General features: G+C 52.9%; 1 protein-coding gene across 2 annotated transcripts in view; it reads right to left on the bottom strand.

The window, feature by feature from the left end:
* The window catches only part of LAMB3 (laminin subunit beta 3), a 50769-nt gene that overhangs the window by 5302 nt on the left and 19849 nt on the right, over positions 1-25618 (bottom strand). For both annotated transcript variants that reach the window (XM_019514046.1, XM_019514045.1), the window contains exons 4-22: positions 22323-22437; positions 20721-20794; positions 19971-20162; positions 18914-18977; positions 18241-18428; positions 17513-17633; positions 16711-16899; positions 16444-16599; positions 15207-15403; positions 12887-12998; positions 12235-12607; positions 11695-11855; positions 9608-9816; positions 8298-8504; positions 7962-8106; positions 4632-4839; positions 3271-3412; positions 2597-2773; positions 1674-1827 (exon numbers count right to left, since the gene is read on the bottom strand). In XM_019514046.1, coding sequence (XP_019369591.1) covers positions 1674-1827; positions 2597-2773; positions 3271-3412; positions 4632-4839; positions 7962-8106; positions 8298-8504; positions 9608-9816; positions 11695-11855; positions 12235-12607; positions 12887-12998; positions 15207-15403; positions 16444-16599; positions 16711-16899; positions 17513-17633; positions 18241-18428; positions 18914-18977; positions 19971-20162; positions 20721-20794; positions 22323-22437 — 3184 coding nt within the window. The remainder of the gene's footprint in view (positions 1-1673; positions 1828-2596; positions 2774-3270; positions 3413-4631; positions 4840-7961; positions 8107-8297; positions 8505-9607; positions 9817-11694; positions 11856-12234; positions 12608-12886; positions 12999-15206; positions 15404-16443; positions 16600-16710; positions 16900-17512; positions 17634-18240; positions 18429-18913; positions 18978-19970; positions 20163-20720; positions 20795-22322; positions 22438-25618) is intronic.

Genomic DNA, 25618 nt, shown 5'->3' on the forward strand with positions numbered 1-25618 from the left:
AGGTGAGTACTTCGTTGCTTTCCTGAATTTCTGTTTCAATGGCTGAGGATAGAAACAGGGTTAAGGGCTGAGAGGCTAAGAAAGAGCGAAAGACATCACCCCCAGCCATGCCCTAGGCCTGCAGCACTTGTCTGAAAATGCATTTCTCAGCAAATATTGTCAGCACTCAGCTAGCTGCATTTAGGCTGTGCCGAAACCCACCCTCTCAGTGCCTCATAAAACCAAGCCCAACCCAGGCCATATAGGGTGTTTGAGCTCCCTTGCATTCAGTGTTTCTAAGCTCCATCTCCTCCAGACAATGCCACTGAAGTTGCTGGGAGTTTTGCTGCTGACGTCAATGGGAGCAGACGCAAGCTCATAACGTATGCGCATCATGTTTGGGAAGGGAAATTGCACGCTGGCCTATTTAGCAGCATCAAGATTCCTTGCTGTGCTTGGCAGCCTACAAACAGCCCTAAATGCCTGGCATCAACAGCAAGCAGCAGCATCGTGCAAGGTCCCTGGCACAGAGAAGCGCCTTCGATGAAAGACATCCGCTTGCTTTAGCAATGAGAGCGATGCCCAGGCCCCAACCTGATAACTGCTTGGACGTGGGGCCAATCAGTCAGTCATTCTCCACCAACTCAGAGGGTCCCAACCTTTTGGTGACAGCACTGAATCTGCTCACTGGCCAGCACCTTTCAGCAAAGTCATTAGATTTGAAAGCTTAAAATGGAAGCGAGTGCGTGGAGCAGGAGAGCATTAAAGGCAAGCCAGGACTGGGATCTTCCTAGACATACGTTTGCTTTGAAGTCAGGTGCTTCTTCAGCACATCCTAGACTCCCTCAAGGTAGCCTCTGTCCCAAAAGCAGTAAAGCATTCATGCAGGGTCCCCGGAGCACTTCACAGCCCACACTAAATCCAGGCTGGCATAGCATAGCTAAGCTAGCCAGGTAGGTCACATTTCCTGACTGCACTGCATGACATGAATGAAGTGCTAAGAGGACAGGTTGCTGTTTGAGATCCTGGTGGCAGCGCGCTAGTTTTTGCTCTCCTGCTGCAAGCTCAGATCTCAGCAAGAATCCAAAGCACCTGTGGGTTTGGTGGGTGCTTGCCCCAGTGCCACAGGTTCATAAAATGCCCATGTTACTGGCATGGAAAGTCCATAGAATGAAATTATAACACTGATTTCACCCCAGGTTGGCCAGGAATAAATGTAGCTTCTATTACACAGCAGACTCATATAGCAAAAGTAATGACTGGAGCTGAGAAGAATGCAGTGCAATTCAGTGAAGTGGTGGAGACAGTAACAAATCACTTAACTGCAAATGGCAAGGATTAATACAAGGCAGGCGATTCTCCTTCACGGTTCTCATAACCAGCAAAACCAATTTTCTAGGTTTCTGTGGGCAACATTTTTCCTCCAAGCTCTTTGCTTAGCAGGACATTTCATGCATCTGCAAAGCAGAGCCTCTGGTTCGAGACTTGCTTAGGTTGGGAAAATCTGCACCGGCGTAATTGCATCCCATTCCTCATGCTAAGCAAAGCTCACATCAGTATGTGATGCTGCTTCACAGCCTCTCACTACTGAGTACACAGCTCCCCTCCTGGGCACCATCCCTCACTCAGGAGTCAGCAGCCCTTCCTCCCCTCCACAAATCATGTTCTGTCAATGCCTGCACAAAACCTCTTACTTTCCATCCTGAGCATCATTTCCAGAGTTTCTTCAAAGATTGCATTTGCCTCCATGCTAATATTCTGGATCCTGCTGCCCTGTACTCCCTGGACTGAAGTTTCCCCCATCCGCCTCTTCAGCTCGGCATACTTTTGTTTCACCTGATCAAATCCCTGTGAGAGAGAGAATGAGCAGTGCACACGAGTTCAAGCAGATGCACAAGCAGTCCAGTGTTGAATCTGCCTGTGGAGCTTTGCATCGTCGATTGTCCTTGTTACTATTATATAAGAGCACAATAAATGAATGTGATGCTCTAGACAACAGTCAGGCTGTGTCTTGGTCTCAGGGTATCCCTAAACCCATGACTGCAGGTGACTGAGAGGATCTGAGAGGGGCTGGACAAGCCCTGTTTCTTCTGCTCTTCCTCTAAAGCATCTGTTACTCCCTGCTGTCAGAAGCAAAACATGGGCCATATGGATCATTGGTCTGACATAGTGAGGTAGTTCTTACTTCTTTATAACCTTCACATGTGTTGGTGGTTTGGTGGTATCTGGGGCACAACACACAATAGGGATCACCCCCTCTCAGAAAGGACATTGCGAGTGCAAACAGATGCTGCATTTACCCTGGGGTAAACTATTGTATCCTGGAGGAAAGTGGGAGTGTATACACCTCCATGCCCATTGTTCCAGGATAAATCCTAAAAAAAGTTTCCCGGTTAAGAGGTAGTAACAGGTTATCCTGGGATATTGCCAAATACGTCTGTACAGTTCTGCTGCAATCCCACCACTGAAGCAATGGCAGAAAAGCAGTAATGTGTTCAGCCACTCACTGAACCCTGATTAGAAAGGTGATGTATGTACACACCCCTCCAGGAATATTTTTGTTATCCCGGGACAAACGCAACAAGTCCTTCCTGGGCTCCCCGGGATCTCTGCATACCTGTTGCGCTCTCCAGGCTTGCTCGCTGGCACCTGCTGCACTGTCCCATGCATCTGCAGCCCGCAGCCGGTTCTGCTCTACCTTATGCCGCAGCTGGCTGAGCCTCTCTGTGAAGCCATCCAGCTGGGCAGTAACCTGCCTCAGGGTCTTCTCAGCTGGGCCAAGGACACTCTGGATCTAAAAGCCAACAATACTGGTTATTTCAAAGAAAAAAACTGATCCCAGAAACACATGGATGAAATGGCCAGTGTTGTGGGCTGCTCTTAGTACACTATAGCTGATCTGCTGGTGACTACAGCAGCTACCAGTCAGTCATCCAGGGGCCTTTGTGCTAGGCAGTGCACAGCTCAGCACAGCAAGGACAGCCTCTGTCTCTGGGTGCTCGGAGCCCAGGACTGTGACAAGATTTACTAGGGGGATATGCCAAGAAACAGAGCGAGGCTGCAGGGGAAGAAAGCATGGGGGCTAGGGGGAATCAGACTTTTTACAACTATGCCAGCTCCTTGGACACACTGGTGGAGTCTCATTTTCCCAGCTGGGTGAGATGGAAAAGGGCAGTAATCAAGGCTGCCTGGTAACCCACGCAGAGCGACACAGCCCTCGGCTGGGACCTCCACGAAGAGCTGCAAAGGAGCCGCCCTGAGAACGCGGGAAATTGCACAAGTATCGGTCACCTCATCCATGCGATCCTGGACAAACTGGAGGGAGTAACTGGAGCCCCTGATCATGTCCTGGGCCTCCTGAAGCACTGCGTGTGCTTGTCTCAAGTTCTCCACCACTTCTTCCACATTGCCCTCGACTGCATTGGCCCGGTTCCTGGAGAAATGCAGCAAGGAATCGTGAGTGTGTCATCATTAAAGACAAGCAAGCCAGTCAACTACAGCTGCAGGTCTGAAGTGAAGATGGTACCAGTGTATTTAACAAATAAGGGAGCTGCTGTAAGCCTGTAATAGAAGCTAGACATCCCAAAGCCACTCTTCCTTTACCACTGGATCAAACTTCCTTTCAAGAGCAGCCCTGCTTTTACTTTGTACCATTAGGTGGGAAGGGAGAATAAAGCCCTCCTTTAAAAAAAAACGCTGTTAATTAGCAACGTGGGGCAAGAACAACAATCTCGGGGACAGCATCTTTTTGTGCCGCGAGTCACTTCCACGTGACGCTGTCCCAGTTTGAAGTGGGGCCCTGCAGAATAATAAATGGTAAGTAATAAAACCTTCCTCTAGAAACGTTCATGCAAAGCCTGCCTCCCGTGTCTCACCACTCTCAGCAGATTACGTAGGTATCAGATGCTTTCAGGAGGTTTATGCTCTTATCTTGCTAACCTTCTCTCCAGGTTATTGCTACAATAGACTCGCTGGAAGACGAACAAGATGTTCCAACTTCACAAGGGCACTCCGTGACTATATTTTTAAAAGGACTATAAGACAATCCTCCCGAGTTTCACCATATAATCTTCTTGTTCTTCCCTCCTTAACAATTATGCAATTATGATGTAGGTCACCAATAGTGAAAGACACGTGACACCAGGTACTTCTCATCACAGGAGCTCAGGAGAAGCAAAGTATATGTATATTTGCACCCTCCTACTTAGATATAGGCCTCCCTGCCCCTGTACCTATAATGAGAGGGTGTCAGACTTATTATAAGCAACCAAAAGTATTATGCGTGTTGTGCTTTCAGGTAGAGAGAGCAGAGGCCCCTTCTTCTAGGCCCTGTAGAGACTCACAAATATGGGGCTAGAGCTTCAGCTGGTGCAAGTCAGCAGATCTCCAGCAAAGTCACTTGTACCCACAGAGGATCTGGCTGGAAGTTCAGTGAAAAGGGACCCTGGTTACCTTGCGCCATGTAACATGGGACAGCAGCGAGAGAGACAGACTTGGGGGGAGATGGAGGGAGCACCTCACTGGAAATGGGTCTCCACAAAGACCTCCCTCCCATTCACAGGGGAGTGCAAATGCAGGACGACCCCCACCCTTCCCAATGGATGTCTGGCCCAGCTCGCATCCAGTTAGCCCAGTCACGACACCCAGCTCACCTGGCTTGTTCAGCCTCCTGCTGAAGCCTCTTAGCCCTAGCAATGTCCTCAGCTGTTCGGGCGAGGATGCTCTCCGGGCATTGCAGCTTGGCCGCCAGGCTGCGGATTTCAGCCATCTTCCTCAGGATGGCAGCAGTGTCAGCTGGGAGACGCAGCGAGAGCACGTAGTCGCTGACCTCTTGGATGGTCGCGGGGTTGGTGTCTGGGTCTAGAGCATTTGCCAAAAAACACAGAGTCGGGAATGGGGGCAAGAGTAGAGGAAGGGCAAAGCATGTCACCTGGGGCCAGGAGAGTGAGGGAGAAGGCCACATCGCTGGGAAGTGGAGACACTAGGGTTGGCTTCCTCTACCAAGAACTGGCTAGTCCCTAGAGCAAACTTCAGTGCTAGCGCGGTCAGACTCAAGGCATCTGACTTGACCCACTTGCACCTGTGCTGGGACGGCACTGGGAACGCTCCCTGCTGCTACTGCTCCACCTCGCATCCACTCACTGATGGACAGACAGGAGCAGTGCTGTGTCCCTCGGGAAGTCCACGCTGGTGGGTCCTACCAAGGAGACGGGTATTTAGCAACGTGTCCAGATGGGTTCAGCTGCTCTGGCCTGTGAGCCTAGTAGGCCTTGCTTTTAGAGAGACAACAGGCTGAGCTGCACTCTGCACAAGTTAGCCGGTTGAGCTGCACACGCTAATAAGTCAAGTCAAGTCAAGTCAAGTCAGTCCCGAGGTTGCTGCGACCTTTGGAGCGCCTTAGATGCTGTGCATCATTAGTGATTCTTCAGGCTAACCACAAGTCTAAATTTGTCCCCTTCTTTCTTTCTCTCTCTTTTATTCTGAATCCCTCATTTGCAGGTGTGCAGCAAGCTCTCCAGCATCTGCCATGCATTGCAGACTTCGCTGCTCTTTCCAGGCCTTACAGCATCACGATGATGGACGGATCAGGCTTCTTTCTCTATGGCTCTACATGACCTTCTCCAGGTTTCCCTCCTCTCTTCCTGGGTAGCACCCGTGTTTTCATTTTACATGAAGGTTATGCCAGGGGCTAGGGTGTCCCAACAACACCAGTTACTGTCACCCTTCATGTCTGTTCCTCTATATTGGTTTCCTCTACTTAGCATTTCTGATGTTGTAAAAAACTCCAGTGGACTCTGAGCATCTTCCACGAACACTGACTTTGGGAATGAGCTGATCCTCTTACCCGTTTCTGCTGTTAATTGCCATAAAGGGCAGACACAACTCAGGTGTTCAGTATTCTTTTTTTTGCCTCAATGGTGAAAATTTGCCCCTGCTGCCGCGTGTAAAACAAGAAAAGGCTTAAATTTACAGAGAACCCTGCAAGGAAGTCCAGGATGAGTGCTTTCCTACATTGCTGCTAAAGGCAAAGGGAGAAGAGATGTGCAAACACCCAAGGCTGTCAGCTTGGGACCTGGCTTATGCTCAGTTAGATCTTCATTCACCAATAACACCAGGCAGTACTAAATGACTTGATTTTCGTATTCAGCTAATGCTCATAAGGCTGATGGGTTATTCGAATTTGTGAACAATAAGGCAAACCACCAGCTTGTACGGTACACGTCTATTCTTTAGCTCAATTAATTGTCTGTTCCAGAAAAGATTTGTTTGAGCATGTTTCTGGTCAACAGGTATCATTGGAAAAAAACTTTCCAGTGTCTAAATGGTGAGGGAAAGTTCCCATCTTAATCGACAGGCATTGATAACCCTTGAAGGTAACTTCCACACACAAGTCACGGAGAATATCCTCTGCTGTAACTCCCAGGGGCCAGGATGGGCCAGATGGGCCAAGGCAGCTTGCTTGGAAATCTCTCCCTGCCAGGGCCCAGGCTACAGCTCAGTCCCTTGGAGCCATCACTCCAGCACCTGTCACCAATGCTGAATTCAGCTGATTTTGTTAAATCCCTGAACGGCCGCCGGAAGCCCAGCCGCGTCTTTCATTGCTGGGTTCTGCAGCACAGAAGGCCACAGTCCAGCAATGTCTGCCTTTGCTGCAGCCCATTAAAGTGACTCCACACATGGCATTTACAGGCCGGAAAGTGAATGGGCCAAGCTCACCTCTGGCATAAGGCCCTTGGAAGTTGCTGAGCCTACACCTGAGATGAATTTAGCTCTGTGGGAATGGCACAATCAAAACCTGAGTTGGCTGCTCAGGTCATGGTCAGGCTGCAATTTCGTTCCTTGAGTGCATTTCCGTGAGAGCTGATTTAAGGCTCCCACACACATCTAGCTGCTGTCAAATACCGCTCACTCCGATTCCTTTGCAATTTGCCTTGTAAACATGGTTCCGCTGTATGAGTTCACCAGGCATTAGTCACAGTTACACCCTGACGGTACAGGCTCGGGCAAAGCAAAAGTATCGTTCCCTTTAGAAGAGGTCGTATCAGGTCAATAGTGTTAGCCAATGCATATGAAATACATTGGACCCCTAGACAATTCAGCGTGAACAGATACAAAGATAGTATTGGGAACTGCAAGGTATTATTAGTAGCAGGAGAAACTGCTCGTAGAAAAGCCCTATATTGTTTAGATCTTGTTCACATTCAGGCTTTACTGAAACAATGCATGCAATACTGACAAACTTTTGAGAGCTTCTGGACCTGTTTTCCTGCAAATCTGAGGCAAGAGAATGATCTAAAACTGGGGCAGGAAGGGACCTTAAGAGGTCAAGCAAGATCACTCCAGGCTGAAGCATCCCAGATGAAGTACTCTCACCTGAATGCAAAAAATCCCAGTGACCAAGAGTCCACTAAACACCATTTCCAGTGCTTGTGCATCTGCTTAGCCATTGCAAAAAAGTAAGTGAAAAAAGTCTGTATGACTTAGTCTGGGGCTTCACATGAATCCTGACTTGAAAGCAAAACTGGGAGGCATGAATGCAGCCCAAGAAAATAGCCAGGCAGTTTTCTCTGCAACATCCACAGCAGCATGGAAATCTGGTGGTTCTACTTCCCTGCTCATCAGAAGATGTTGCATCTAGGTGAAAAAATTTAGGGTGGTCCCAGGGGCTAAATAAATCATGAAAATCCTTTGCCAGGACACTATGTGAGATTTAAAGACCAAGCACCTGGCTAGATCTTCAAAGACCTGCTTAGCTGTGCTCAGAGATTGCCTGAACATTTATGAAGGCAGGCAAACACCTGTCCAGGGAAATCAGGTACCGACTGGTCTCACTCAGTGAGAAGAGCGGTTCTCCTCTGATCTGCATCTGATCTGCAGGCCTCGTACCACCGTGAGGGTTTTCCATGCACAAGCCGATGTGCAGACAGCAGGAAGGAGCCCCGCAGAGCCCTGCCCACGTGCACACAGGCTGCTGGGTTTACCTGACAGAAAGCTGCGCACTTGCTTAATGAATTGCTGGATGCGTCGGACGTCTCCTTCTATCTGGGTCCTGGTCACGCTCATCTGGTCCCCCAAGCGCCGTGTGTTGCTCTGGATCTGGTTTGCAGCCGTCTCTGCTGCCCTGATCTGCCAACAGCAACATCCCCAATGGAAGTCAGTTTGTAGCAGGCACAGGGCATCCTCGACTCCTCACTTTACCCTCCCCGCCGCCCTGCCTGCTTCTCCTCGTATCTGCTTCATGAAGGGACTCCTGTATATCGAACCCAAGGGCAGCTTCTTCTTGCCAGTGCCTTATGTCCTGGGTGCTCTGTACCTACCAGCTGAGCGGTCTCCTGCAGATGCAGGTTGAAGCTGCGGAGCTCTCCGGCGGCTCTCTCAGCTGTTCCCACGGCGCCTCTGGACAGGGAGAAGATCCCTCGGCAGGCGAGACCTCCTCCGCACGCAGTCCCGTTGCCCCGCGGGCAAAGCTCTCCCTCGCACCCCCCCCCAGGTGTGCAGGGCTCCACTCGGACCGTGCTGCACATCTAAATGCAGAGAGAAAGGGCAAAGCGGTAAGGAGACCAATGTCCTTGGTGCTATTTGGATATAACGGTGCAAAGGCCGCAGCACGGTCAGAGGGATGAAATTCCTAACGCTGACCAAAGAGCGCACATACATGCACCGTTCTTGCTCAGCTATTGCTGTAGCCTTCAGTAGGGATGTCAGGGAAGGACCGCAACGGTATAGAGCAGGGTGAGCCAAACTTCTGAACCCTTCCAGCCACAGCCCAGCATGCCCCGGAGTCAGTGGTCTGTGCATGACTCCTCTCGCTTCAGGACCTGCTTTTTACTGCCTGGGAGCTGCCTGAGGCTCATGAGCTCTGGTATAGCCCCCGTCCAGTGCATGCCAAAGCAGTCTCAGAAATAACCCACATACTTCAATAGGTCTCAGTCTCAGCTGTGCAAGAGGCCCATCAGTGCATGTACCCTACAGGACTGGCGGACACAGGGGGTACCAGGGGGAGAAACTTTGGCTGCTCCTTGGTCCTCAGCATTGGCCGTGGATGGCACATCAGTGTCTAACGATGCCACTGATGTCCTGCCAATCCAGGCATGCAGAGCAGGAGCGCATGCAGATGCAGAGCTGGCCAGGACGGGCAATCCCCCCTTCCCTGCCCCAGGCAGTGCTATCACTCAGGACTGCTCCGGTGCTGCGAAAAGTAATGAGATGAGTGGTCGGTGGTCTCCACAGCAACGGTTCATCAGAAGACACTGAAGACAGAGGATATTCTCCATGAAAGGGGTCTCCATGGCAATAGCAAGGCAGTGCAGGGAGGAGAAAGAAAGGCGGGCTTTGCCCAGACCCGAAACCAGGCAACACCTGGGTAATGGCAGGTAGCAAGGCACTTGGACGGTCCCTGCACCAGAGCGACACCTCCCTTGCTGCGTCCCACTGCACGGTGAGCAAGCAGCACTCGGATTATGCTCCAGTGATGGCCTCGAGCAGCAACCACCCGGGAGCCCACCTGCCTACGGTGCAAGAAGTGGGCACAGCACCTTGTGCTGGGGAGGGCAGAGGCCACCTGAGGCTACTTGACTGCATGCCTCTGCCCCTGAGCACTTCATATCAAGGCCCGTGTCACTGTCACCTTATTGAGGGTAGGTGTGAGGTTGGGGGAGAGGGCCATATCATCCCGGAGTCTCCTCAGCTTCGAGGTGTGCTCTGCAATGCCTCTTTCAAGCTGCCCTGTCATCCTCTGGCCTTCCCTGGCTTGAGCCAGCAGGCCAGAGGTGCCCATTATGCGGCTGCTGGCGTTCACGGACGTCTGGTACGCGGTGCTGATGGTCCTGAAGGCTCCTGCAGGAATGAAACCAAACAGAACGTGAATGGCTTCATGACTCAGAAATGCAGCACTGTGAGCTCAACCACTGACTTCAGCCTGCGGAGAGGGAGGGGGAAGCTGCACGAGTGATTAGTCACCAAAGCACAGATTAAAAGCCCTTTTTCACATAAATACCTTGTATACATCCCCTCCCAGGGAGCTGCAGAGCTGCCTGCAAAAGCTCACCTCCGCGCTTGAGCTAATGGGTTTGGATGATGAAAAAAAAAAAGAGTCCCGGGCCCCAACCCTGGCCTGGCTGTTTCCCAGCTGTGCTCAGGGCATGCACCAGAGCAGGTGGACTCCAGAGTGGGTGGACAGATGGGGACCAGAGCTGTTCTCCGTTACACCCAAGCGATTGAGGCCCCCAATGGCTTGGCTTCATAGCTCCGGATGGCCCCATCCCAACACTGGGGACCGAGAGAAGGGAGGGCAGAAATGTTGTTGCTGCTGTTGCAGGGGCCCTGCACCGTTCAGTGACTGCTCTCTGTTAGTGCAGGAACCCCCACCTGAGGAAAAAGCCTGCATGATGGATCAGAGTGGTTTAAAGTGACTACGGCATGACTAAGGATCTGCTCCAACAAGTGAAAGCAGAGGAGTAGCACCCACGGGGGAGTGAACACACTTGAATGAACTTTCATTTCTTTGTTAGAAAAGAACTCATTTGCTTCCTGCTGAGCTCTGTTTGGAGTTGGCTTTGTACCTGAAATCACGTCCCACTCAGTATCCTCCACTCCCCCAACCCCTCAGGCTTTTCTGGGCTTGGCGTTGAATGATCTGGATGTTCCCACCCTGCAAACTTAGCCCAACAGGTCTGCTGAAAGGATGGGGGGAGGGAGGGGAGACTCCATTGTACTTGCTGCAACTGAGCCTCAGACCTAAGGAAAGGCACCTTGTGCCCAAAAGTTTGCATAACGTCTCTCCCAACTACACGGCTGGTTTGGTAAGGAAGACTGGCAAGCAAACCTGGCTTTCCAGCGTCCAGCAGCAGGACAGACCCCCCCCACACACACACACACATACACGCAAACACACATGCACACACACGCCCACATGCACGCACATGCATGCACACACACACGCTCTCAATGCTGCTGCAGATCCCAAGGAGAAGAGCAATGACTCTGCTGTAAACCCTGCTCAGACAGCTAGAGAGACAACTGGGAGACATCCAGCGACTTAGCACAAGCACGTGGCAGCCCCTGTAAGCCTCAGAGGTCACTCTCCTGCTCCTCAGGTCAGCACTGAGAAGCCAGGAGCGGACTGGGAAAAGTACGAGGGGAGAAGAAAATGCGACATCTCTGGGAATCGGCTGCCGCAGAGGGGTCGTGGCACTTCAGCACCGCCACCCTCATCCCCATCACTCTTAATTAGCTCTTCTTGAGGGCTTCTGACAGCCACTTGGCGCTCACCCGCACCCCGCCCCTTTCCCATCTGTGCAAAACTTTCATCATCTCAGCTCCCTGGCGCTCTCAGTGACAAATTCTCACGTGGGCACCCCCCGCTTTAGTGAAGCTCACACTGAGTCTTGGGCACTCCTACAACACATTTGCACTTCCTGGGAGAGAGAGCAGCAGGCCTGGTGGGATCGCGCTGCCCTGGGATAAGTCTTCCAAGTCCAGAGCCTAGCATCAGACACAGCAGAAGTGCTGCTGCAAGCGTAGAGGTTGAGCAGCGAGTGCCTCTTATCTGCATAACGGTTTGCTATTCCCAAGCTGGCTGGTGGCTTAGGGATGCTCTTCATTCATCCAACTGCAGGGAAGTGGCCAAGAGCCAGCGTCACTACGGACGGTACAGCTATATCAAATACACCGTGGTGGCTGCGGTACGAATGGCAGAGAGCCAGGAGCAGGTACCTGAAAGGTCTGTGCTGCGGCTGACTTCGAACGCCGTCTTCTTACTCTGGTACTGGGCGTTGATGAGAACCAGGCTTCGGTTCAGGGCATCCAGGCTGCTGGAGAGGCGGCTGGTCTCCTCGCTAAAGCCCAGCTCAGGCTTGGTGGCTTGGACCTGCTGCCTGCAGTCCAGAAAGTAGAAAGCATGCTGAGTGGTATTTCTTGACCCGTGTTGCACTTAGAGGAGCCAGCTGAGATCGGGGCCCTTAGGCTGGGCGCTGTGCAAATGCACAGCGAGGGGCAGGGCATGCCCAGGCTGGCCGGTTTAGAGACAAGCGCTTCTCAAGGGTGCGCAGCAGAGACCAGATTAGACCCAGGTGTCCTGAGGCCAAGGGTGTTGCTGGGAGGAGTACGTATAGGAGACTCTCCAGACTCCCCCTCATATTCCCTTTCATGATCAGAGCCAACCAACATAGGATAAAAGCCTACTACTGCCACCAGCTGGGGAAACTGGTTCAAGTGTGGGCCTGGGCGCTGTCCAGATGAGCGGTAGGCTCTTACCTGATTGCAGTGAGCGTGCTGGATATCTGAGCCAGGCTCTGGTCTGTCACTAGGGATTTGCCGAGCATCCCTCGGAGTTGCTGGACGTTGCCTTCAGCTTCCTGGAGGCGGGTGCTGAAGCTGCCGGACGCCGGCCCCTGCGCCGGCCAAGAGCTGGAGTTCCTCAGGCTGGCGCAGCGCAGGCTGAGCCGGCGGATGTCACTGTCATAGGCCTGGAAACAGGGGTGGCATGCCTCGCAGTGGGCAGAGGTGCTGCAGTAACCCCGCTGGCATTGGTCACAGCGGGGCCCAGTAAAGCCAGGGCGGCAGAGGCAGCTGCCACTGGCCTTGTCACACCCCATCTCCTCCGTGCCCTCGAAACTGCAGTCGCATGCTGTCGGGTGGATAGAGGGAGGCATGATGAACCCATGACGAAGGACAGGCAGTCCCTCTCAGCCCCCTACCCCCTGCACGGACCATCTCGCGCCCAGGGTGGCTGCCAAGGACCCAGCAAATATCTGTGGGAGGGAGGGGAGATGCAGGGAGGCGGCTGCAGAGGCAGTTTCTTGTGGAAGAGGCTAGTGCCAAGACCAGGGCCAGGAGCTGTTGTCAGATGCAAGCACCTTTAATCGCGGCTGAAACCCCCCCCCGACAAAACTCTGCTGCCTCGTACCTCTGCATCCTGCCTCGCTGTCTCCGTAGAAGCCATCCGGGCACTTCTGTTCCTGTGTAGATGAGCACGTCAATCCCGCAAACCCTTCCTTGCATCGGCACTGCCCTGTGAACTGCACCCAGACAAGCACATCAGCGATGGAAAGGCTTTGAAGAGGGTCTTGGAGGTGGGGAGTCAGGGTGGGATCCCTTGCTGGATCTCTTGAATCCAAGTCACTTCCCTCTTGCCAAGTTCCTACTGCTAAGATCACAGGAAAGCAGGGCTAAAAGGGATCACGTGGATCTCCACTCTCACCCTTGGTAACAGATGGATATTTAGCCTAGAGTTTTCTCTGGTAATTGCAACCCACTTCTCCTTGGTAGGCATCTCTGGCTCGCAGTAAGTGGCCTGATTCATGGAGGTGCTTGAGCTCCTGCTATTTGAGCATACAGTTGGGGGCCAGAAGATAAGACACTTACGTTAATAGGCATGTGCCTGCGTTTGTCTAGAAGCAGCAGCCTGGGCAGCCTTGGCAGTGATATGCTGCAAGGCCCCCCCCCGTAGCCTGCCCTGTGCTCTGATTTATGAGCCAAGAGTTGGTTTCTTGCCCTTTGGCCGGAAGAAGAACCGTAGCACAGGGGTTGCTTGTTCTGCCATTGGCAATGCAAATGCAGGGACGCTGAAATACTCCTGTGTGAATCATGCAGGGGGAAATGGGGGAGCATTTACTGCCTTTCAACAGGGGCGTCACAAAGTCTCTCATTGCACTGACTGATGACCCCCACTTTGATCTATCTCAGGGTTCATAATAGTCCTGATGGTCACTAAAACAGTGTGGGGGGGGAGCTGACAGGGATTTAGTGCCACTTGTTCTCTGTGACCTTGGGTAAGTCAGCTTCCGCATCTATGCCTTGGTGCACGCGGTGCTGCGTGGGAATCACGAGCCTTTTTTTTTCCTCCTGTCCTTTGTCAGCTTTATCCGGTGCACTGCCCTGGGCAGGGGCTGGGTCTTACTTGGTGTCTGCAGAGTAGCTAGCACAAGGGGACTCATCACCGCTGCAATACAAGCACTAAGGAGATTCGGGTCCCGTGTTAAGCAGCCCGAATCTCAGGATCTGAAGCTTGAGGTGTTGCACAGCAGAAGAGGAACCAACCGCAAAAGTTAGACCTGGGCTGGGGTCGCAAATCACTGCCAGAGCTGAGGCCAATCTCGAGTTGGTCTAGTAAAAGATATCACCTCTGCCACGAGTTCTGATTCCTTTTAAAAGCATCCCTTTTCCTAGTCTTTAACCTGCATTCTTCCAGGGGCCTGGGATGAGTTGCTGTGTTCTCACTGACTAACGAGGATAATTAGTCCCCCTTCTGCTATGCGTTCAGATCTATTTGGACTGCCCTCCTCAAGAGCAAACCTACAAGACAGCTTGGTCTTGTCTCTAATTACTGGTTTCTCCTCCCTTCCAGATCCACACAATGCTCTAGGTCAGAGACGGCAGGCTACAAACAACAGAGAGATGCTTTAGGAAGCACGCTGTCCTTTTCCAAGAGGGAAAGGTGGTGGGACAGAACAGCAGGCAAGACGAAGGCCTCTAATGAGAGGCCTCAGGGCTGTGATTAATTGGTGACAATGGCACTGTGTCACCATGCTGCGCAGCAGGGGCTTGGGCTCTGGCGCCTTGTGACTTTCTCAACTGTTTTACCGCATCAACCAACCGACCCCTTTCCCTTCTCAACAAAGACCTGCCCAAGCCCGGCAAAGTGCAAATGGCTCCACTCATTGCTCATTAGGACAGGCTGGAAAAATGGGGAGGGAGGGGACATTGCAAAAGAGGGTCTGAAATACATTATTTTTTCTAATTTTTCCCCCTAAAACTATGTCCACATTTTGGCCAAGTCTGTTAAATACTCATTATGGCCCCTGCCCACACATACCCTGCAGCTACCCTTTTCCACCTTGCTGTGGGACTATCCAAGCACCTCAAGGCCTAACATATTTACCTTGTACACCCCTGAGTGCTGTTGCCCCCATTTTACAGATAAGCAAACTGAGTCACAGAGGGGCTGAGTGAACTGCCCAAGGACATGCAACAGGTTTGTGGAAGGCAGGAGCTCGAACCCAGGTCTTATAAGGTGCAGGCTAGAGCCCAGCCATGGCACACCATCGAGTCACCCTGTGCCACAGCCTAGGTCCCTAACACAGCAGGCGCAGTCTAACCCAGACCCTTGGCAGCTCCTGAAAGGGTGGCTGGAGCTCTGCAGCCGTGCCACGTAAAGGACACTGACCTGCAGACCTGCTGCGCCTGCTTCCTAGGGAGCTCCCCAGGACAAAGCCTTGGGCCAGTACCTGGTTGCACTGGGGGCCGAGGGAGTTGTGAGGGTCGCAGCTGCATGGCTGGCAGCCCTGACCGCCGGCGATCTTCCAGTGGTTGGCAGAGCACTGGTCGCAGTTGGCTCCCACCACGTTGGGCAGGCAGAAGCACCTCCCGGTCTCGTCATCGCAGGGCTGGTCCTGGCGTGTCCCCAGGAGGTTGCAGGTGCATTCTGCAATGCAAAGGGGCTGCTTTAGGCAGAGCTCTGGGGCCAGGAGTCAGCCTGGCTTCCCCCAGGGCGCAGATTCCTGTGCCTGGTTTGCAGAGGTGGGGAGGGAAGGTTTGACTACAGGACAGCAGCACAGGGCAGCTGCATCTGCAGCACTGCCCACCCCCAGCCGGTATCTTGCACTCTCCGGCAAGGCGTAAAGGCAGCTTCTACACCACATCCCCTCCCCACCTGCACCTCTCTGCCCTGGGGATGCAGGTGCTATGTATCTGGTTTAATGGAGTTGTGCCCCATCAGATACTGCACCTGGACTCTGACTCTCAGGTCCCGGTTCCCCCTCTCTCCCAGCCCGTCTGTGGCATGGCAGATGCATGGAAAGGAGTGTCGGTGCCTGAGCTCGCTGCCTAGGACAGCGATGAAACCCAGGTCCACACTGCCACCTGCTGTAAAACAGCTCCAGCCAAACCACCGAATGAGCCTGTATTTTAGCAGCCTCTGAGGCACGTCGCAGAGCCCAAGGCAAGGGCCAGCAATGGATGAGTACACAGCCCAATGCCCGGTTCTGTCCCGACAGGCGCACAAAACCCCACCGGAGACTGCAAACACCTTCCCAGCACCCCAGCTGGGGATGAACAAGCCTTCCCATGCAACCCCAGTGACTTCTGCTGGCTGCCAGGCTGGAAACAGCCTCTCATGCTCAAGAAGGGGACGTGTTTTGTGACCAGCTCCTCAAGCTGTCACCCCATGGGGTGGTGCTTAGCGGCACCCAAATCTGGGCTGGTTTGGAACCAGATCCTATTCCAAGCTCTCCAAGAAGCCAAGGAAACAGGTTGGCTTGCTCCTGCAAGAGAAAACTATGGGTGGCTTGGATCTCAAAGACCCTTGCAAACCCTCTCCCAACGCCAGCTGGCCTCTGTTTCCAAAGCTTCGCAGACTTTGGGCCTAGAACATATGGTTCGATCGTCTAGCCTGCCGTCCTGCATCTCTCATCCAGCACCCCCGTCCTGAGCTCAGGACCTCGCGCGTGGCTCACGCAGACTCACTCCTGCATCCCTGGGGGTTGGAGTTGGCGAGCTGGGTAAAGCCGGGCTTGCAGAGGTGGCAGCGTTCCCCCTGCACGTTCTCCTTGCAGACACAGCGCCCGGTCAGAGCATCGCAGATGGAGCCGGGCACGGTGCCGTCCGGGTCGCACTCGCAAGCTGAAAGCACACGCCTCCAATCAGGGACAGCAGCCAAGGAGCTGTGGGGAACCACAGCTTACGGGGCAACGCTGGCGGGGGGAAGCCAGGCCCCTGCTAGGGGCCACTTACGTAGACAGGCTTCCGGGTGGGCCAGGTCTTGCCGGCGGTTGCGAAAAAAGTTGGTTTTGCAGCGCTCGCAGTTCCTGCCCTCGGTGTGGTGCTGGCAGTTATCACACCCCCCCCCGCTCAGCCCGCCGCTGGCCTGGTACACCGCTGCATCAAAGTGGCACGTCTCCGAGTGACCGTTGCAGTCGCACTCTAGACACAGGGAGAGGGTCCCCGCTTAACGGCTGTCGTTTGCAGAAGCCCGCAGCTCCTGGCCCTCTTTTCTCTTGCCAATAGATGGGGCCGCGGCCTCCCACATGGTTGGAAATGCAGCAGCCTTCGGGAGCCAGCATCCTCCCCGCCTGCCCTTGAGGGATGCTGCTGCTTAGTCCCAGGCACAGACTGCGTCTGCTCCCCTGCGCTGGGGGCCCCACTCCTTTCATAGGGGTCCCTCCTATAAAATAGTAATAGGCATTTCTGGGAGTGGTTTGCAATGCTCTCCTGGGCTAATGCATGTCAAGGTCCAGCACTATGCTGATCTGGCTAGAAGGACCCAGACCTCCCCACCCCACCTCCGCTCAGCAGGGATTGTCTCCGTGAACCATCAGCAGCCTGCTGGTGCACGCTGAGACGAGGTGGAAGAGCGGCACACCGATACTGAGTCAGGTCTACCAGCCAGGACCTCTCATTTTGTCCAGCATTCAAGTGAGGCAGAGCCATCGTGCAGCAAATGCTTCAGTGACTATAGTCTCAGCTTGTCTAAGTCTAGGGGCAGCAAAGGGAGGGGGCAGCAGAAAAGAGCAGCCGGGCAGAAGCACAGACGTACTCCGGCATTCGTTGGGGCTGCGGTCCTCCGCAGGTCGCCAGGGCTGGTCGTTGTAGAAAGCTGCACAGCGATTGCAGTGTGGGCCGGCCGTGTTGTGTTGACACATGCAGTGTCCGTGAACCTGGGAGAGAGACAGCCGTCACACCCTACATGCTGCAGCTTTGCAAGGTCGGGGGTTTATCCCTCTCATTCCCCATCTCCTCCACGTGAACTAGTTTCCTAAGAGGCAGGACACTGTTAGTAAATCCTGCTTGACACAGAGCCAGCTGGAAGCAGTTGGGTGTCTTGAATTTGCACCAAATGAAGGGTCCCCAAGGCCCTGCAGTGAGAGCAGCCCTTCACTGCTGGGACGTGCTGCCAGTAGGCACCGGGGCAATGCACAAGTTAACTCCCCTCCTCTCTGTGCAGTAAAACATCAGGCAAAGTGGGTTTATTCTTCAAACTCTGCAGGGCCTGAATGAACAACAGGGTTTGTACTCCCTGGATCCTGTATCAAACCCTGCCACCTCCTAGCCAGCCCCTGCAGAAGGGAGAAATGCATCCCCTTCGCTAGCCTGGGATGAAGCGCTCCCACCCTCTTAAGGGGTGTCACGATGCCAAGGTAATCCCACCAGGCCTGTAGGACCACCCTAGGGAATGGGACGGAGACCGATGCTGCCGCAAGGGCTCCGAAATCACAGGGAGGACAGGTGACGTTTCCCTGCTTCACCCGGTGCGCTAACCTTCACCGCGGCGCTGGTGTCTCCAGAGGGAGCGCTGGAGGGAGCGCAGCGGTCAGCGTGTCCGTGGCAGAAGCAGCTGCCTTGAACTTTCATTTCGGTCACCGCGTAGAAGGAGCTGGAGGCACGGTACCCATGGTGTGGGAGGCGAGGCAACTCGGTGAAGTTGATCCGCAGGCTGGTGAATTCACCCAGGTCTGTTTGGGATGAGAGCAGACATAGGGGAAGGGCAGAGATGGAGACACAGGCCACCAGGGCTGAGAAGCATGTGCTTTGGAGAGCACCAGCATCCCGGTTGCCATTAGCCAGCCCCATCAGTACAACGGTCCATGGGGGAACCAGCAGCAAAGGCAGCTATTGCCCTAGCTGCATCTCTCTCTCCCCGTGAGGTCTGCAGCATCTCTCTGAGCGAAAGAGCCAGGGCCAGACTGGTGCCTGGGCTGGTACTCCCTCTGTGGAGAGACAAGGGCCTTTATTGATGCCAGCACAGCATCTACAACTAGCACAAAAACATGCTTCTGAAACGAGCCTTTTTTTGTCACACGCAGCTCGGCAAAATAGGAGGCATCTCGGAGGCCTTGGACTCGGTTAGACTTGTGCTCTACAATCTAAAAAAAGCAGATGAGTCCAGGGAAACGCACCATTTCTGCGCCCCTAGGTATCAGTGAGAAAGGGTACGTACGGTTGATGCTCTGGCTGTGGGACGTGGTGACGCTGGAGCCAAGGGCGATGGGGCTGAACTCCACCTTGGAAGAACGCAGAAGCAAACATGTTAAGCGGCTTAAAAGGACGGGGACGGGAAAGCCACTCTCCTTTCTTTCCACCTTGACAGAGAAACAGCTGCCTCGGCTGGAGAGCAGTAGTCCCCAAGGACCGTGACAAAAGGTCAAGTCATCGGTGCTGAGGAACTAGCAGGCACACCGGCCAAATAGCCAGCCTGCCCACAGGCCTTTCTGGCTACAGGAGCACAAATCTCCCCGGGGACAATGCCGGATTCCCGAGCTGATCTCGCTCCCAACACCACTTGCTCTGCACAGCATCTGTAGGATGCATCCGGACTCAGAGTCCAGGGGCAGAGACAGGGAGAGGAAGTAAGAGAGAGAGAGCTGCAGGGCAGAAGAGGTGTCTATCCTGGCATTTGGAAAGTAAAGGGGCCACAAGATTCAGAGTCTGTCTCTTGTCCACAGAATCAGAAACTACTTGGCCTCATGCCCTGCATCTCTATATTGAGCCAAATGTTTTACTAGCTCCCCGCGGGGAGCAGAAGAGCCCCTTGGTTTCTTCCCACAGAACTAAACAGCACTCCGAGCATAAAAGCTGCCCCTGCAAACTTGCCGTTCGTTCATAGCAACTCCCTCCGCAGCAGGCATGCCTGGATGGAAATGCTGTGGCCCCTTGCACTCAGGAGGCCCAAGGACCGTGGCAGCCCCTCGTGATCTATACATGCGTCAAGTGCTCAAACTCGAACCCATGCGCCATAAGCAACGCCAGGTTCCTACAGAATAGCCGGCTCCATCCTCGTGTGGAAGAGAGAGGTGTAATCCAGAGACTCAACAGCTCCTGGCATTCAGGGCTCCCCAGAGACCTGCTTGAGCACAGTGCAACAGCACGTGCTGGGAACGCGGGTCCTCCAGGGACACTGTTGAGGGTGGCTGCCGTCTGCTCTCTCTTATGGGGCTGTGAGCACCGGCTGACGTTGCGGGGCAGGCTGGAAGCAGTGGGCACCTCGTGAAGCGTACCTTCCCACCGTGCTGAGGATGCCTGTGCTGGGCCCGCAGCTCCTGACAGCGCACGTCGTGCCAGCGCTCCGGGGAGCCTCGTGGGACGCGGGGAAAGGAGGCCGCGCAGTCGGAGGCCAGGTACTGGTAGATCCTCCAGGTTTTGCCGAAGTCCGTGGAGCGCTCGATCAGCATCCCGGCGGGCAGCGGGGACTGCATGGGGAGAGCAGGGGGTGAGGGGAAGATGCTGTCACTCACTTGGGAAGCACAGACAGCAGGAGGAACCCGTTGCTTTCCCCACCCCGGGAATGCCTCTCCTCTTCCACCCCACCAAGCCCAGCAAAGCCTCCTTATGCCTCTTGCAGGACCCTGCCCAGCCATAGCTTGTGCTTATAGCCCCCCTGGCTTGCAAGCTAACCCAGGAGCCTGCCGGTCACTGCCATTGCCCATTGGGCAGAAGGCTGGCTGGGATCTCACCTCTCACCCAGCGCTCTCTGGTCTCTCCAAAAAAAACCCTAGAATACAGCCAGGGCTAGTCGAGGAACTGGCTGCACACATGGAGAGGAAGGAGACCGAGGAGTGGCTCCTTTCACTCTCAGTTTTCAAATGCTCTTTTCAAAGCCAGAATAAAGCGTGACCGCAGAGGAGCAGGATGCAATTGCTTCCTCTGTCTCTGGGGGAAGGCATGTGTTTGCCAGCTGGTCCCAGCTGGAGATCCACATCCCCCCGCGGCTGGTAGCCTTGCAAGTGATGTGTGAGCTCTGTGAGTACCCTGAAGTCCAGCAGGATGCTGCTTAGCTGGAATTTTCCATCGAGATCCAACTGCAAAGAGACCTGGTTCACGTCTGCGGGGAGACACAGAGAAGCAGTTTTCAGAGGGGCAGGTCATGTCGTTTGGGGTAATAAAACCTTTACCCGGAGACAAGCTGCTCATTTCCCCCCTTGTCTGCAACTTGCTGAACCTACAAACTCCCCTGGTCTTTTCCTTTATCAGTCCCTGAAGCCCCAAACCCAGCCCTGAGCAAATTTCTGCCCTACCCACACAACAAGAGGCCTGGAAGCCCTTGGATCTCCTTGCCACGGGTGACTGACGTGGCAGGGCACCAGCGCTGTGGGCCACACACATGGCCAGGCAGGTATCTGAAGACATGTTTGTATCTGCCCTTTTTCAGTAGAAAATACCCAGCCAGCTCTAAAGGAGGGATTCTCCTCCTGGAAAGCCTGAGCCTCTCCCATTTGCTCTGGTCGGGGGTGAACCTGCCTGCAGCTCTAGCTTACGTCTAGGAGCACAGCCAAACTGGACTGATCCTCCACTGTCCATCCATCCACTATTGCAGTGGCACTATACAAGCTGTGGCCATGAGCACAGGTCTCCCGGCTTTACTATATACTATGCTAACTTGGAGCATCTCAGCTCCATCAGAGAGGCCGTGGACTCTCCATCCTTGGAGGTTTTTAAGACCAGGCTAGACAAAGCCCTGGCTGGGATGATGTAGTTGGGGATGGTCCTGCTTTGAGCAGGGGCTGGACTAGATGCAACCTCCTGAGGTCCCTTCACACCCTCATTTTCTGTGATTCCTTTAATTCTAACTCCTAGGGCAACTCTGGCTTTGGGACTTGGCTGATCTTTTCCTCCCATTACCTATAGCTTGTCTACATGGAAAAAATTACTACTGTGACCATACCAACATAACACCTGCATTAATCCAAAATAGGACTGCCTTTTTCCTGGGTTAGCTTATCTGGCTTTATGTGATGCAACTACTGAGGTGTAACTGGGAGTAGTTCACTTTTGTCACTCTTTTGCCAACCTCTTCCTAAGTATGATGCCACGATGATCAAGTGAGTGATGAGATCAGTATAAGACACACACATGCGAAGGTAGGACTTGAAACCTTTCCTTCAAAGCTTTCCTGTCTCCCTAATGGAAAGTTTGGGAATTTCTCTGGGTATTTGAATACGGTCACAGAAATGTCTCTTTTCTTAAAAACTTTTCCATTTTTCAGTTAAAAGTCAAAAGTCATTTTTGGTTTTCAGAATAAGCTTTTAGCCAAAACTGGAAAAAAAAAATGGTAAAATTATTTGTTACACTTCTGGGATGGTCAGAAAATAGGGTTTTCATTGGAAAATGCTGACAAAACAAAAAACAATTCACAGATAGCTGAGAACGTAGCACAGCAGAGGCCAGGTCTTCTAGCCTGAAGGTTTTAAAGGCGTCTGTAATAGAGACTATGGCAGGATTACCTAGCGGCTCGATGGTAGGAAGGAATACCAAACACTGCCCCAGCACATCCCACCCAAAAGGGGCCTGTGACACTGGCTGCAGCTGCTGGGAGGGATACTGCCCTTCCCAAAAGGCAATCTGGCACTTACTATTCTGAGACTGCCACCAGCGCAAGTGTCCTCTGGAAGAAAGCACGTTGTCCACCCGGTGACTGTTGTACGTGTGAGGCACCCGGGAGTCACATCTGCAGCACTTCATCTGCCACTGAAAAAAAAAGGGAGGCAAACATTAGACCCGACAATGAGTAGGGCCTTTTGGCGAAGTGAACCTCAATTCTGAAGAGGCCAAGATACCACAGCACTTTGTCGCCTATTCCTGTCATCTCACGACCAGGAAGAAATGAGCTAAGTGTTGTGTTGACTTCAGATGTACCCACGTATCAGGGACGTGCAGAACGTAACTCAGTAAATGCATTTTTGTTTTGGATGTGCCATCACTTACGCTTGTCTTATGGGCAATGCTGGAGGACCCCGATACCACTCAGACCTAAATACAAGTCACCCCAAGCTAGTGCATGGGACTGAGGTCAAAAGCCACACGACAGAAAGCACCTTGCCAAGAACTGGAAGAACCGTGGGGCTGTGCAGACAATATAGCCCCACATTTTCAGAAGCATCCAGCATCTAACCTGGACTGGCCTGCTTATTGTGTGCTCTTCCTGAGCTGGATTTCAGAAGAGCTGTGCACAGGGCCAATGGCCTCGGTCGTTCTCGAGCCTTTTGGAGGTGGTTAACAAAATAGCAGCTCTAGACGTGCACTTTGGGAAGCCATCCAGGTGGCCCATCTAGAAACAAAGCCATTGATCCCATGAGGCGAGGATGACCATGGGCTCAACAACTGTTGTTTGCAGGGATGGAGCCCCGTGGCCCAGGACACTGCAGCTGCATGTACCAGTATCCGTGCTGGAAAGCTTCCAGTCCCAGTAGCCTACAAAACTGCACCTGACAACATCCCCGCTTGTTTTTAGACCTGGTAAGTGGAAAGGTGGGCCGTGCACCGCCATGGTCTCAACGATGCTTTTGGCAAGATGGTTCCTCCTGTATCAAGCCTAACCATGGTCTAGCTACCTCTGGGGTTGAGCATATGCCCCTCAGAGCTGCCACACCACCCATGTCCCTGGCAAAGTGCTCGTTAGGCAGAAGTGCTCTGCTTTGGCCGGCTAAACTGGCTTTGCAGCAGCACCAGGCCAGGTCTGCAGCTTCCCTGCCCTGAAAAAACAGCCCTGTTTATCTCAGCTCTGTCCAAACAAAAATTTCTGCTCATGGGCACAGCAAATGCAACCTCAGATCTTAGCCTGAGCATCTGCATGGCAGGGACAGGGGTCCTGATGCCAGGATGTCAGCAATGATTCACGTAACCCAAACTCGCCAGGAACCAGCTTCCCGCCCCTACAAAATGGAAAAGCATTCATTTTACAGTGCTGGAAAACTGAAATGTTGCTTTGGGGTTACTTTCTAAAACTCCATATATTTTAGCGAAAAAATAGAAAACCTTATTTTTCTATTGTAAAACTTTTTGTTGGAACAAAAAATCCACCCACTCTGCGCCACAGCTCGCTGCCCCTTTGTCTTTTCCACGTAAGTCAGTGAAGCTGCTTGCTTGTGTGAACAGAAAGGCCTTTATCTACCCTCCAGAAATGTTAAAGCCTCGCCTGGCCCTCGGCTGGCTCCTCTCTGAGCACAGCAGAGCAGAGCAGAGCAGAAAGCAAACAGTTTAGTGGGTAAAAGGTGACTGGGTGAAAAGCCAAGTGACACAAGGTTCACCCCTGGAGCCAGTGAGTAATTCAAGGAGCAACGTGAGATGCAGGGGAACTACAGCCAGATCGTGCGGGCTTTGCATGGACAGCCCATGTCTGGCTGCTTTCCAAAGGCTGGAAATAACAGGGGCCCCAAGGGACAAAGCAAGCTGTGGGTTGCGACTGGCCGGGCAATGCTTAACTCGGTTACTTTTGATACGCCTTTTGCTGTCTGCGTGGAGCTCCCGTGGGCTCGGAACTGCATATATGGAAATCCACCCAGCCGAACGCAGACGAATGGGCCATGGCATGGCAAAAGTTTGAATCACGATGGACCGGGGTGACAGGGTTGAGAAATGGGTCACGAGGTTTCAGGGCGGACGGGAAATGCAACTGGCCTGGGCAGAAATGCTTTGCAGAGGGGGATGCCGCGGGCCAGATAGACGTTAACAGGTGATGGCAGAGGGTTCAAGAGTGGGGACCGCCATGCCCGAAACACCTTGATCAATTGAGGGCCGATGACCCTGGCAACTACAGTGTCTAGTCTGAAGATCATGGAAGATTTTGGAACCCCATTTTGATGGCTAGAACAAAATGTACGTGGAAGTAAATGGAAAACAGTATAAAACAAAACACATATGTATCATGGCAGGTCATACCTAATTAACGCGGTGTCTTTTTGTGATGAGAAAACTGCTTTTTACCAGGAAACAAAATTCACTAGATCTAATCTGTCCAGTCTTCAGTAAAGCTTTTGATAAGTACCAAATAGGAAATTATCAGGAAAATTGGAGAAGAGGAGGATTAGTAGAGGAATTGTGAGATGGATTAAAAACACAGAGACAAGAAAGGGCTGGAGATGGACGACTTGTGATGTTCTTCAAATATTGGTCTTGAAACTGCAATCATTTAATAGTTTTACTAGTGTCCTTGGCATAAAAAGCAGGGGTTTACTCATGTAATTTGCCGACGGCACGCAGCAAGGAAGCACTGTTAGTCCAGGGGAGGCTTGGAGGGCCATAAAGGAAGAACTGGCTGTCCTGGCAGGGCAGGAGTTAGAGAAATGGGGTGCAATTAAACAGTATAAAGTGCAAGGTGAAGCACGTAAGGACAAATATTTGGAACGTCTGCTACAAGCTGGGGGCTCACTGGCGGGACAGGAAAGAGAAAGAGGACAGCCAGCGTGCACGAGTTAATCACGGACTAAACGACAAAGCACTAAGGTGATGCAGCCATGAACGAAACAAATATGATCCTAGGGTGGATCAAGGAAGGTGTTTCCAGCAGGGTAGCTTTGATGCCTTCTGCCCACGAGACCTCACTTGGAGTACGATGAACGAGTCGGCCCCCTTCCCAAAAAGACCAACTCGCACTGGAACAGCAACAGGGCTGGGTCTCCAGGGTGGTGAGAAGCAGGAGGAACCTGCCTTACAAAAGCAAACTCAGATCGCTGGGCTCGTTCAGCATAGAAGGGGTAACCATGAGGGAGGGACAAGAGCTATTTAAGTGACATGACAGTGAAGGCACAGGAACAAATGAGTATACAATGGCCCTGAATAAATGAGGACAGGATTGTCTGGGAAAAAAGAAGACTGAGTGGGGCGGGGGGGCTTGAATAGCCACTTCAGCTCCGTGAAGGGCAGCTCCAAA

The sequence above is a fragment of the Gavialis gangeticus genome, unplaced genomic scaffold (assembly GCF_001723915.1).
Source record: "Gavialis gangeticus isolate Ggan-Ray unplaced genomic scaffold, GavGan_comp1, whole genome shotgun sequence".
Taxonomy (NCBI): domain Eukaryota; kingdom Metazoa; phylum Chordata; order Crocodylia; family Gavialidae; genus Gavialis; species Gavialis gangeticus.